This window comes from Maylandia zebra, linkage group LG17 (assembly GCF_041146795.1).
Source record: "Maylandia zebra isolate NMK-2024a linkage group LG17, Mzebra_GT3a, whole genome shotgun sequence".
Classification (NCBI taxonomy): domain Eukaryota; kingdom Metazoa; phylum Chordata; class Actinopteri; order Cichliformes; family Cichlidae; genus Maylandia; species Maylandia zebra.
The window spans coordinates 15,216,004-15,230,585 of NC_135183.1; the positions used below are offsets into that span (position 1 = coordinate 15,216,004).

A 14,582-nucleotide genomic window follows, 5' to 3' on the forward strand; every position below is an offset into this window, starting at 1 on the left:
CTCATTGTTTGATTTCAAATCTACTTTCATGTTGTACAAAGTCAAACACTGACTCGTTGTTAAAACACACACACACACACACACACGGATCTGCATATCTAAGTCCAATTAAAGTTCATTCTTCACCAAGGCAGTCTGGAGATAAATGTCACAACAAATACATGTAATGTTATGAGGACAAGAAAGCAGATGAGACAGCTCACTTTCCAGAATATGCTGATGTGTTTATTTACTTTTTGATTGACAGAAAAAAAAAAGCTTTCACAAAGTAACAACATAAAACACTTAAATTGTTTTATACTGTCTGGAACTAAAGACCGCAGAAATCTGACAATATGAAGGGCTCTAGCACTTGCTAGTAAGAGGCACAACTCCAGGGAGTAGGTGCTACATTAACATTTTAACAGGTTTGGCTCATTTGTTCTTTTATAGAGATGTGGGCATGAAAAACGTGACAATTAGACAGTTAGGATCAAAGAGCTACAAAGAACACAGGCTACTTTGTTTAGATGAAACTGGGATGAAATCTAAAATACTCAGACCAACTTGAGCATGGCAGGGAGTACGGAAGAGGATTAGGGCCACTGGAAAAAAAAAAGTGGGCACGTCTTTTTCTTTTTTCTTTTCCTGAATTCTGAGAAAAAAGTCAGAATTCTGACTTTAATCTCAGAATTCTGAAAAAAAAATAATTTTGATGAAAAAGTCAGAATTCTGAGAAAAAAGCCAGAATTCTGAGATTAAAGTCAGAATTCTGACTTTTTTCTCAGATTTTTTTTCCAGTGGCCCTAATCTTCTTCCGTACAGGGAGTGATTTTGTTTTCTTTCTAATATTTCAGTTATTACTCTTAGTTTCATGACACAATTGGGCCATTATTTAGAAAATGTCTCTACTTTATCAACTCTGAAATAACAACCACTGTAGCTATAAACAACAGCAACTTAACATATTTTGGGTTTTTTCACCATATGAACGAACTTGACGGTTTATCACTAAAATGGTGAACTTACTGGCAATCACCCAAAGAGGTATGAACGTCCCAAACTGTCAAGGTCATAAAGTCATCACATCAGGTTCTTAGTAACCGCTTTCTACACAGTGGAAAGTTACCACCTGTGCCAGCCATAAAAGCAACAAAACCTCGTTTCTGCTTGTCTTCATGCACATGGAAACTAGTTATGGCCTACAATATCTTGTGCACAGATGAATTTTAAGACCGAGCCATACAGAATGAAGAAAATAAAATATGTTTTAAGGTGTAGCCATTGTTTTGATTAGCCTCAAAGCTTGAGGATCTTTGCACAAAATATGTAGTTGCCTTCAAACTATATTGTCTTGGAAGGATGTGAAACACAGATTGTTTATTTATTTATCATTTTTAAAGGCACCTCAGCTACAAAGGACATGGATAAAATGTCCACTGCCCTGACAGCTCAGTCTTAGTGCATCGTTGGCAAGATTTTCTTAAAAATGACCCACAGTTAGTCATGGTAGATCATTAAAGGATGACAGGACATCAAGGCAAGAGAGGACAAAGTATGCAAAACATTCCATCAAAACCTTTTGGATCTGAAACATGAAAAACATACTGCATATTCTTTTAGACTTCATATAATTAATATGAAGGGTGAAAATCACTGATAATTCAGTAAAATAGAACATTTTCTAATATCTATGCTAAAAATGTAAAGTCCTAAAGTAACATAAAAACTCAAGGCACAAATACTACAAATAGAATAACCATTGCCCAATGGTGAACACATTACCTGAACAACCTTACATACTTTTAGACTACTGATAATCATGTGATGAAAAAGTCAGTTTCACCTGATACTGAGACCCAGTGAGCTGACAATCAAGAAAACTCTCACCTACTTCTGTATATGGATCAGTTTTGGCCAGTCAAGTCACCTCCTAAAGGAGCTATATGTTAGCTGCCCTGTCAGACCATCTCTTAGTTCATAATGGAAAATACTCTTATTACACAGACTGACTTAAAGCAAAAAACAAAACAAAACATACTAGAGACTTGCAATGGATTCAGCCAGCAACCACACCTACCTATAGGTCTTTAGTCTATCTGGCTGTTTGAACTGCATACAGTTTCCATTTCCTTCCAGTTAGCATGCTTGTGTTAGGCTTTAGCACCACAAAAAATATCCCAGCAAAGGGGTATAAACTTCAGTTGTACACTGATAATGGACATGGGTAATGTACCAGATGATCTAATCCAATCCCATGTGAAACAAGGTTTTTATTCTGAATACTGCTTCCCAAAATTTTAATATTTTTCTACAAGTTGGAAATTAAGGCATTAGTACTGTCACTGGAGGATCACATTAATACAAAATATAACCAAAAACAAAACATGACAGCAGAGTCACAAGAAAGACAAGTGCATGCCTTTAGATCCTGCAGATCCTACTGTGATAAAGCAGAGTGTTTCTGAAACCTGAGCCTGGATGGGATTGTAGGTTCTCACTAGTCTTTCCAGCTCAAAAACATGGAACATACAGAAAATATAAAACAAAATTCTCTCCATCAGTGGGATATTTTAATTTCAGCGATCAAGATAACTTTCTATGAACTTAAAAAAAATATAAATATGCAAACAATAATGCATCATCTGTTGCCAGTTGTTTTGATGTATTTTAATTTTTTCTTGTTTAAGAGTTACTTCTTAGCAAAAGTACCTTAAACATCTGTTACGCAGTTTATCTGCAGATTTCAAACTTTTAACATAATATAAGCCATCTCCTTCCACTTCCAATTTTACAAGAGGCAAACCTCACCAGCTGTTGAAAACCACATAGAAAAAATAGAACGCAACGATGTATATGTTTAAAAGTTTTAAACGAATTGATTTTCGTTTAAATGAATCTGATGCTGATGCGTTCTTGATTTTTCCCTAAATAATTGTGTGCTTTTATTGCAATATTGCCTGAGGATCTACAGATTGAAACATTCAACAATTTCCAGCCAACCAAAACACTAAAATTAGTTATACTATATGGATATGCCGTTGTACAATTTTGCATTAAATCCAAGTTTTAATTTGCAAATCACTGATTTGGTCTTTTTTCTTACGTGGTACCCATTTACACAAAATCAGGCTGGACAGTTTGTGTTCATATCTTATTCTGACTAACTGGTCTCTAGGTAGGCATGAATCGCAGTTACAGAGGTAAACATATTTGGTCACCAATGCTCTAAATTAGTGGGCAATCCAAAGCAGGAACACCATTTAGGCTGACAACCAAAAAACAAATTGACACATGTATAGGAGAGTAAGAGGTTCATTCTGAAGCTGTTTAACAGGATTCAATAATCAGCAAAAAGTCCAGGACAAACGTGGGCAGAGAACTATTTAACAACATAAAATCTCCAAACATACAAATCATGGTCAAATTTAAATCCTAGCGACACAGAATCATAACGGTCAACATGTCACCAAAAATTCTGTGTACACATTTCTATCATTACGCTCTCTAGTGCTTAGGTTTAGAAAAAAACCTGTTTTCACAGCATGAATACCTATGAGAAGCTCACACCAATGTTCTCTCGTTCTGGCTCTTCTCACTGCTTGGCAACTTTGGAAGAAATAAAAAAAAAAAAAAGCCCCAAAACATTTAAAGCCACAGTCCAGACACATCATCCACACATCAAATTGCCATGCTTCATTACATGGTACAGTACAATAAAGAGGTCTATCATCTCGTCCAGCACTTGGAAAAAACAAACAAACAAAAAAAAGCATAGAAAATCATAAAAAACAGAAACATCTGAGACAAAAAATATAGACTTATGTGAAACCATGAACCTGTACTGAGCATGTTGTGTGGACACGATGGCCAGCCATGCTCTTTTTACAAAGTCATGGAGCGCCTTAGTCATGCTTTATCTAACCTTTATTTGTACAGTGCACATTTAAAAAATAGAAATTAAATCATTTAAATACGCAGATCTCTACCTGATGAAATTAATTTATGTTTGAAAAAAAATGTAAAAAAAAAAATTAAGGCATGCAAAAGATGCTAACAAATAATGAGATGTGGATGCTTTTTGACCCAAACATCTTACATCGTTAGAACTTCCAGCTGGAAAGGAATGATTCACTCTTATTAAATACTCAAATCAAGGGTAGCTGCCAAAATAAAATTCATGTCCACTGGAATATCACTGTATTTGCTCAAGCATTCAAAGACTATTTACATATCTGTGTTCTGTGATCATTAAGAGGCTGATATTTACATACATGTTCATGCAGATTCAGCAGCAGTGCAGGAGAAAAAACAAGACAAAAGAGAAATACTAAACATCCTGAAACAGAAAATAAATACAATTTATCAAAATAAGAAAAAAAAATGTACATCATACATATATATGTATATAAATGTTAACAGTGTGTCCCTCTTTTAAAAAGATTACTGTTATAACAAAATGATATGTATCAAACAAATGAAATAAAAGTTGAGAAAAAAACAAACATGTTTATTGGCTTGTAAGGTGATGGTTTTATACATCAGACGTGAAGCAGTGCAGAGCCGAGAGCAGGGAGCTGTGGTTTTGCCACATTAAGGCTTTGCAGTAAACATTAGAGTTGAGATCACTGCTGCTCAAGATTAATGTCGACTTGTAGTTAAGCTGGTACAAACAAAATGACATGCAGCAACAAACCCATCAATTCACACTCAGCACACCCACACATTTTTCAACTGACACACAGAATGAATTGTTCATCTTTAGAAACTAGCCACTGCCTTTGAAACGCAAAAAAACTTTTTTATTTGGATTGGATTTTTTCCACAGCAAGATTTCTTGGCAGCATTATATGGCGCTTCTCTTTATCCCTCAGAGCCTGTGCCACCTCTTCTCCACAGCTTTACCTCTGAACTGCTGAAGATAACACCAGGAGGTCAGACTGGAAGAGAACAGGGTGAGCTCAGGGAGTGCAGGAAGATGTGGCTGGGTCAGTTCAGTACTCTGTGATAGGGGCAAGCTCAGGATAAAGGTCCACAGAGATGTTCTTGTAGAGACTACTAAGCGAGATGTGTGGACTGTAACGCAAGTTGTTGAGACCATCCAAGTGTTGCCGCTCTTTGGAATATCTTAGGAGTTTATACCTACAAACAAAAAAGTGACACAGTATCAGTACACTCTACCTGCTCTACTCCTATTTGGGCATTTACGAGATTGAAGCATCAGGTTATTAGACCCAAAGTGTCTAAACTGGTCCAACATTGAGGTAACGGTTATCTAAATATAGTCAGGTCCGGAAGTGCTTGGTCAGTACTTTTGTAATTCTGCCTCTCTACACCACCCCAATGGACTGCATAGCAAACAGGTGCTGCTAATCAAATATACTTGCGTAACTGATCATCAGCAAATGTGAACACATTTACAAAAGCAGATGTTTAGTCAATTTGCTGGTCTGGAGCACTCAGGTGCATCTTGGACTCCACAGGCCCCAGTTACTGTTAAATACCAGAGTTCATAACAGTACAATTACACAAAGACTAAACAGGTATGGCTTGTCTGGAAGGGTTGCCAGGAGAAAGCCCCTTCTCTCTCTAAAAAAAACCAAAACAAAACAAAAAAAACATGACTCGGTTTTGCAAAGTTAGATATAAACACACCACAGATAAGACCAAAAGTGAAGATGATTGGCTCTAATTCACAAGGCCAAATTTTGTGAAAACAGCATATTAACAAAAAACACACTATCAAGTACAGACTTGGAGGATTGAGGACTTGTGAGTCAACCATGAACTCCTCTGTATAGCAAAGTATTCTAGAGTCAAACATGGGGCTCTCTCCCTCTGACTACTAAATATAGAACAGAATGACTGAAAATGAAAGAAAGGAACCACGGTATTGCAACAGCCCAATAAAAGTCCAGATCTGAACTTGACCGAAATGTTCCGAACCTCAACAACGTCAGGTACAGACGGCCAAATTTCTACTGTACTTAGAGAAACTGATCATACTGAAAATGATTACTGGTTGCAGGCCTTTACTGCAAACAGCTTCAGTTGTTGACTATTTGAACTGTGTCGCTTTATTTTCAGTCACTGAAAATCATAAACTCTGTTGGACTGAGATCAGTTGACTTACTTGATCATTAAAGAATATCTCATTCCTTTGCCCTAAGAAACTCTTGGGTTACTTGTAGTAGACTTTTGGTCATTATCCATTTGTACTGTGAAGCACCATTTGTTACATTTTGCAGTATTTAGCTTAATCTGAGCAGGGAGTATAGCCCTGTATACTTCAGAATTCATCCTGCTACTTCCATCAGCAATCGCATTATTTTATTATGCGATTATTAAAAAATTCACATGGTTCCACATTCCCAGGCCATAACATTTCCGCCATGTTACACTGGTGTGTAGTTCAGATGGTGTGCAGATCAGCGTAAAGGCAGATACAGTAGATGTACTCTAAGACCTCAACACCATTACCAATGGTGTGACTTAAGAAAGTCTGAAGTTAATACAAACACCTCTTGTGGCAACTTTAAATTGTGCATACAGTTTCCTCTCATAAACAGACCCATAGACAAGTGAACACATCAGGGTACAAAGATACAGACCGGTGGAAACCATAATCCAACAAACCTATGTTTCAATTACTGGATGGCCTGCTCTGCTCTTTTTTCTAAATTATGTTTGTGTACAACATATTTGTACAGTGGGGCAAAAAAGTATTTAGTCAGCCACCGATTGTGCAAGTTCCCCCACCTAAAATGATGACAGAGGTCAGTAATTTGCACCAGAGGTACACTTCAACTGTGAGAGACAGAATGTGAAAAAAAAAATCCATGAATCCACATGGTAGGATTTGTAAAGAATTTATTCGTAAATCAGGGTGGAAAATAAGTATTTGGTCAATAACAAAAATACAACTCAACACTTTGTAACATAACCTTTGTTGGCAATAACAGAGGTCAAACGTTTACTATAGGTCTTTACCAGGTTTGCACACACAGTAGCTGGTATTTTGGCCCATTCCTCCATGCAGATCTTCTCGAGAGCAGTGATGTTTTGGGGCTGTCGCCGAGCAACACGGACTTTCAACTCCCGCCACAGATTTTCTATGGGGTTGAGGTCTGGAGACTGGCTAGGCCACTCCAGGACTTTCAAATGCTTCTTACGGAGCCACTCCTTTGTTGCCCGGGCGGTGTGTTTTGGATCATTGTCATGTTGGAAGACCCAGCCTCGTTTCATCTTCAAAGTTCTCACTGATGGAAGGAGGTTTTGGCTCAAAATCTCACGATACATGGCCCCATTCATTCTGTCCTTAACACGGATCAGTCGTCCTGTCCCCTTGGCAGAAAAACAGCCCCATAGCATGATGTTTCCACCCCCATGCTTCACAGTAGGTATGGTGTTCTTGGGATGCAACTCAGTATTCTTCTTCCTCCAAACACGACGAGTTGAGTTTATACCAAAAAGTTCTACTTTGGTTTCATCTGACCACATGACATTCTCCCAATCCTCTGCTGTATCATCCATGTGCTCTCTGGCAAACTTCAGACGGGCCTGGACATGCACTGGCTTCAGCAGCGGAACACGTCTGGCACTGCGGGATTTGATTCCCTGCCGTTGTAGTGTGTTACTGATGGTGACCTTTGTTACTTTGGTCCCAGCTCTCTGCAGGTCATTCACCAGGTCCCCCCGTGTGGTTCTGGGATCTTTGCTCACCGTTCTCATGATCATTTTGACCCCACGGGATGAGATCTTGCGTGGAGCCCCAGATGGAGGGAGATTATCAGTGGTCTTGTATGTCTTCCATTTTCTGATGATTGCTCCCACAGTTGATTTTTTCACACCAAGCTGCTTGCCTATTGTAGATTCACTCTTCCCAGTCTGGTGCAGGTCTACAATACTTTTCCTGGTGTCCTTCGAAAGCTCTTTGGTCTTGGCCATGGCGGAGTTTTGAGTCTGACTGTTTGAGGCTGTGGACAGGTGTCTTTTATACAGATGATGAGTTCAAACAGGTGCCATTCATACAGGTAACGAGTGGGGGACAGAAAAGCTTCTTACAGAAGACGTTACAGGTCTGTGAGAGCCAAAGATTTTCCATGTTTGAGGTGACCAAATACTTATTTTCCACCCTAATTTACGAATAAATTCTTTACAAATCCTACCATGTGAATTCATGGATTTTTTTTTCACATTCTGTCTCTCACAGTTGAAGTGTACCTGTGGTGCAAATTACTGACCTCTGTCATCATTTTAAGTGGGGGAACTTGCACAATCGGTGGCTGACTAAATACTTTTTTGCCCCACTGTATGCACTATCTAGAGGATGTTAGATCTGCTGCAGTTAGAATCTGAACAAAATAAACTCAAATTAAAATTAAAGGTTTAATGCTGTTTAAAAAAGATATTATTCATTAGAGTTAGGACATTTTGTAAATGTATTTTTTAATATGAAAAAAGAAACTTTACCTCCCAAGAAACTGCACCTCTCCTCTGTGATGGTGAGGAATTGATTTATACTTGCCAATCTCCCCCTCTGGTCGTGTCACATTCAGATCGGCATACTGAACCCTGCAAGGTAATCAAGCTGCATCACTATTTACAGAATTAAAACCAATATTAGTGTATACATAACATCAATAATAATTATGGGCTTTTAATTATTCCTGTTATTATTATTTTAATTATTGAGTGCACAAGTTTGAATTTATATTGGACTTTTTAAGCACGGGAATCAAAAATATGTTTTTCCGTTTTCTATCTCGTGCATGCAAAATGTATAAACATTCAGAACTTATGTCAACGACGTTGCTGAATTGTGTGAACAAATGTTTTTCAGTACATCACTGCAGGAGGGGCTTGTCAGTCGGAAGGTTGGTGGTTCAATCCCTGGTATAGAAACAGCCACTCAAAATTGCCGGTTTCAGCCAGACGTCAGTCGGCTGTCTGTTAACTGACAGCCGACTTTCAGCTAGCAGTCAGTGGTTGGGAGTCCCCTCCTCCGTCCTTTGGTGCGTATCTACTTTCCACTATAAACAAGCCCCTTTAACTTAATTGCAGAGTGTCACCAAGAGATTTCTTCCAAAAAAACTTTGACTTGGATAGTTAGCTGCAGATGATTTTCTCAGTATTACTGTAGGGTCTTTGCCTCATAATTAGGTCTGTAAGTGTTAACGTATCAATGCCATCATCATGATTAACGCGATTAAAAAATTTTTTTTAACGCAAACAACCCATCTGGAGCACAGAATGGACCAACTGCCCGAAATGCATTGACAGAGACTTCTCAGGGATTTTGAGTCATTCTGCACTCCAGATGGGTTAACTACGTTAAAATATATATTATATATATATATATATATATTATATATAAATATATATTAGGGGCGATTGTGGCTCAAGAGTTGGGAGTTCGTCTTGTAATCGGAAGGTTGCCGGTTCGAGCCCCGGCTTGGACAGTCTCGGTCGTTGTGTCCTTGGGCAAGACACTTCACCCGTAGCCTACTGGTGGTGGCGCCAGTGTCCAGCAGCCTCGCCTCTGTCAGTGCGCCCCAGGGTGGCTGTGGCTACAATGTGGCTTGCCATCACCAGTGTGTGAATGTGTGTGTGAATGGGTGGATGACTGGATGTGTAAAGCGCTTTGGGGTCCTTAGGGACTAGTAAAGCACTATATAAATACAGGCCATTTACCATTATTTACATTTTTTTCTTTTTTTACACACACACACACACACACACACACACACACACACACACACACACACACACACACACACACACACACACAGAGCGTTAATCACGATTAACGTGTTAATGCTGACAGCCCTACTTATAATAGAAAGCACATTGTGGCCACTGTTTTGAGTCCATATAAATAAAATTGAATTTCACATTCTTTTGACAGCTTTCGTTGTAAAAAAAGAAAAAAGAAAAAAAAAAGTAAAATTAACTTAACAGGCAGTTTGACCATTTTACACTGCAAATCACCAAAACTATTTCCAGTAAACAGCTTTTCCTTGTGTTCCATTTTAATTTAATCTAATGAACAGATACAATTTAAAAGAAAATTAAATACAGAAAAAATATATATTCTTGCACAGAAGCTTCCTCATAGATCCCAAACCAGATGTGGAGGTTATTTTTGAGACTATTGTTTGCTGGGCTGTTACTTCTTCAGACTTCAGTTTCAATTATGAGTATGTCCTTCTTTCCTTTTCTCTGTTAGGTTGCAATTTAATATTTTATTTTTTAGATTTCTTCAGACTCTTATATTGTGCAAAAGTCTTGAATGACCCCAAATTTCTCTATATTTTGCTACATGGAGGCCAGAACTTCACCTAGTTTCTTTAGGTGCTGTCCAGGCTTTATGAAGGCATTTCAAAGTCATTTTTTGGACAGTGGCTACTTGTCCAAGATTTTTAGTAGATCACACATTGCAAACTCAGCATTTTATCTAGCAGCTTCCTTGGTAGCTAGTAAAGTAAGAACACAACGTAGTTGGTAATTCACCTGTTCCATAAGTCATCATCCTCTCCACCCCAACCCCAAAATGCATTGGGAAAACCATTAATCTTCCAGAACTGATCCACAGTGAGCCCACTCACACCACCAAAGAACTCACTATATGGAAGACTGAAAACAACAAAAGAACACGTTTAATAAAAATCAGAAACTTTCTAGTTGGTTAATAATTCCAGGTCTGTTGCAATTAAATTATTATCCTACCAGTCTGGTAAATTTTCCACATACTCACATGTACATGTATTTGTCCAGCTTGGCAGCAAAGTGGCGTGGCATCTGACCACAACCATAGTAGTTTCTGTCATTTTCAGGGATATGGTCAACATCATGGAAAATCAAGCAGTCCCAGTCCAAGTCCTTCATAGCTTCCATGAATCCCACATTAAATAACATGGCTCTGTTGAATGGCTGGCTTCCACTCTAAAAAGTACACATTTCTGGTGAGCATGGTGCAGTTTTTTTATTTTTTGCCAATAACAATTCAGTTTAGTAAACTACATTAGCACTTATTTAAAGCAAGCACACTGAATTGCAAATGAGATCTGAAACAATGCAATTAGCAAATTGCATAGCTCACAGTAAAACAATAACTTTAACATATGAACTAGGCAAAAAAACATTATCAGTCCTAACTATATGTAACTTTTGCACTACATCAGACAAGTTATTGCAGACAGTACATTTGGTTTTTTTAACAGATATAAACGTAACAACTGATTATTTTCATCTCACTTGTACTCAAACTACTATGAGGATGGATGCATGGATTTTAACAGTATTTATAATAGTTGGGGGGGGGGGGGGGGGGGGGTCTCCCATGGCAAATTGGTCCTGGGTCAGGGACGACACAAAGAGCAGTTCATGAGAAGAAGTAGTAGTATAGCTGGTACTGATGAGGGAAAAAAGCAAAGAGGATGTTTGGTGTATCCTCTGGAGCAAAAAGGTGCTCTCCGATGCAACCATGGCAGCACTTAGGTAATGCTTACTTCTTAGATAGAACGGAGAGCAATCTACAGTAAGCCTCCAGACGTTGTATTGAAAAATGCAGATGAACGGTTAACAGCTTGCTATCCTGTTTCACATGGAAGCAAACAGGAGTAACTCTAAATGGAAGCATGGGTGTACTAGACCATATTTATTTCACAAGCTTTCCCAACATTTTTTAGATTGAAAGTGATATAATATAAAAATACAGCGTTAATTAAATTGCATTAATATTTAAATCTATGAAAATAAAACTTTCTTCACAGATCAGCAAAAATGCACATGGGCCAGTAAAACTTTGAGACACTGGGTTTTTAGGCTGGACACTAAATTATTATTAATTTTAAATAACATCTAGACTATCATAATGTCTTGCACAAAAACTTCAGAATACTGATATGCTCACTTTTCTTCACTGCAGCTACAACACACCTTTAAATGCTTACAGACACAAACTGACTCATTCACTAGCACACTTAAACAAATCTACCAGGAGATAAAACATTGTTAGAACACTTTTTGCCTTCTATTGAAGTAAGTAAGTCTTCCAAGAAGACAGAGTAAAGGTACATTTCTTTATGCCTTAGTTTAGATTGCATACATATCTAAACGACTTAACCACTCAGGAGGATTGTAAAGAAGACCTGGACAGTTTGCAGCAATTTATTGACGAGTGTTGAGTGCATTGTTATGGGAAAACCAGGTAACAAGGCACTGACTCCCTCCAGCAGCACAGGAACAGCGTCCTCGAATTGAAGCCCCCCTGAAAACTCACCAGAACCAGCTTCTCCACCAAATGGCGACATGGTGGACATTTTGGTGTCCATAGACCCAAAAAACAAAAAACAAAAAAACAGTCCAACTTTGACGCACGCTTTGCATTCCTGGAAATCCTGCATAAAGATTTTTAGACACTGCACGTGGAGTTCTGCCAGCAGCAGGTTTATCACTACTAAAACAACACGGCATGGCTGTATTGAGTCAGCTGATCTGTATCTACACATACGTCTCTTTCTACTTTTACATAATAGACATGTCTGTAGGACAATTACTAGGGGTGGGCTTTTACCAGAAACATCAGAATCTCAGCTTAAAGCTCACAAAACTATTTTGACAACCACTAAACAGCAAAAACAGCAAACGATTAAAGAGCAGGTAAACAGATTCTGCAAACAGATGTAAAAACAACTGTCGGGTCACGTACACGGACACGTCGTCGGTGCTGAAAGCAGATATCTCACACATTCTGAAGCTGCAGGTTTCATCACTGTGACCAGAATTCACTGAACCAGCAGCATTAGAAGATCAAAACTACGCTTTACATTTGAAAAACATTGTCATGAATTTTGTCTTCGCTGTTTTGCTTCCACCACAATAAAAAAAATCACACTTCTTGCACATCTCTCTCTCTCTCAGTTTACCATAAAAGAAATCTCTATTTTTTGCATTATTCACTTGTTTATTATGCACCAGTCTACCGTTGTGTACAGTTTTATGTGCAGTGCTGTCGGCCAAATTAACATTGGCCGACAGCACTGTGTGTTCAAAAATGGTATACTGGGGACAAACCAAGCCAATTCAGCGATACCTGGTGCGCAGGGAAACATTATCAATATGCTTTTTGCCACATTTTGGTTTGGTGGTGTGTCATGTGATTTTTCTAATGTGAAATATGTGCCTTGGCTCCAAAAGGTTGGGAAACACTGATCTATGTGACATGTTCCCTTACTTTCAGTTTTAGCAAAGTAGGCCTATTTCCAAGCTGCCTTTACTTTCCAAGATTTTAGAGAAGACTGTTTTTAGTCAAATGAAAGATTTTCTAGATGATAATGGCATCTTTGAGGTTTTTCGGTCAGGTTTTAAAACTATTCATAGCAAAGAATCTGCATTATTAAGAGTTTTTAATGACATCCTTCTGGCATGCGATTCTGGTAACCATGTTGTCCTTGTCTTGCTTGACCTAACTGCTGTTTTTGACACTGTAGACCACAATATTCTAATTTCTCGATTAAGTGATGTAGTAGGTATTGGTGGCACTGCACTCAATTGGTTTAAGTCTTATTTGTCAGATCGAACTTTCTCTGTCAGCCTTCTTGGTTCCGAATCATCCTCTGCTCCTCTGTCATGTGGTGTCCCACAGGGCTCAATTTCAGGGCCACTACTGTATTTATTGCCTCTGGGTTCTATCCTTAGAAGGCATGGGATCGCATTTCATCGTTATGCCGATGACTGCCAAATTTATTTGCCACTGGACCCAGTGGTCCCTGTGAGTCCTCCTCTGCAGATTTGGGACCTCTGGAAGTTTATTTTAAACTTGTTGTTACTGATCTTGGTTTTAAGTTGGACAACCAAATTAGAGCAGTGGTGAAGTCCAGTTTATATCATTTAAGGCAACTGGCAAGAGCAAAATCTTTTCTTTCGAGGCAGCACCTTGAAATAGTGATCCATGCTTTTATTTCTTCCCGCCTGGACTACTGTAACGCGCTTTATGTGGGGGTCAGTCAGTCGTTGCTCTCATGTCTGCAGCTGATTCAAAATGCTGCTGCACGACTCCTAACAGGAACTCGTAAAAGAGAGCACATAACCTCTGTCCTGGCCTCACTGCACTGGCTGCCTGTGTCTTTTAGAGTTCATTTTAAAATTCTTATGTTTGTTTTGAAATGCTTTCACAATCTTGCCCCACCTTACATCGCTGAGCTTCTTCATCCCCACACACCCTGTAGGTCTCTTAGGTCAGCTGACCAGCTGCTCCTGGGCATACTGAGATCCAGGACGAAGCTCAGAGGGGACAGAGCCTTTTCTATCGTGGCTCCTAAATTCTGGAATAACTTGCCCTTGCAAGTTAGAGAGGCCCCTTCACTGTCCACTTTTAAATCACGTTTTAAAACCCATTTTTATTCTTTGGCTTTTAACCTCAGTGAGACTTAGTTATTTAATTAATTATTTTTTTTTTCTTTTTATTTGGCTTTTATTTATATCTTATGTAATTTTATTTTATGGTTCCAATGTACAGCACTTTGTGTCAGCTGTGGTTGTTTTAAAGTGCTTTATAAATAAAGGTGATTGATTGATTTCTTATGCATTGCTAAGAAAAC

At 38.5% G+C, this 14,582-nt stretch overlaps 1 protein-coding gene across 2 annotated transcripts in view; it reads right to left on the reverse strand.

Annotated features, from left to right (window-relative positions):
• Positions 1-199: 199 nt before the first annotated feature.
• Positions 200-14,582, reverse strand: part of b4galt6 (UDP-Gal:betaGlcNAc beta 1,4- galactosyltransferase, polypeptide 6) — a 28,211-nt gene continuing 13,828 nt past the window's right edge. For both annotated transcript variants that reach the window (XM_012924171.3, XM_004569336.4), the window contains exons 6-9: positions 10,736-10,923; positions 10,492-10,614; positions 8,452-8,553; positions 200-5,121 (exon numbers count right to left, since the gene is read on the reverse strand). In XM_012924171.3, coding sequence (XP_012779625.1) covers positions 4,974-5,121; positions 8,452-8,553; positions 10,492-10,614; positions 10,736-10,923 — 561 coding nt within the window. In that variant the 3' untranslated portion in view covers positions 200-4,973. The remainder of the gene's footprint in view (positions 5,122-8,451; positions 8,554-10,491; positions 10,615-10,735; positions 10,924-14,582) is intronic.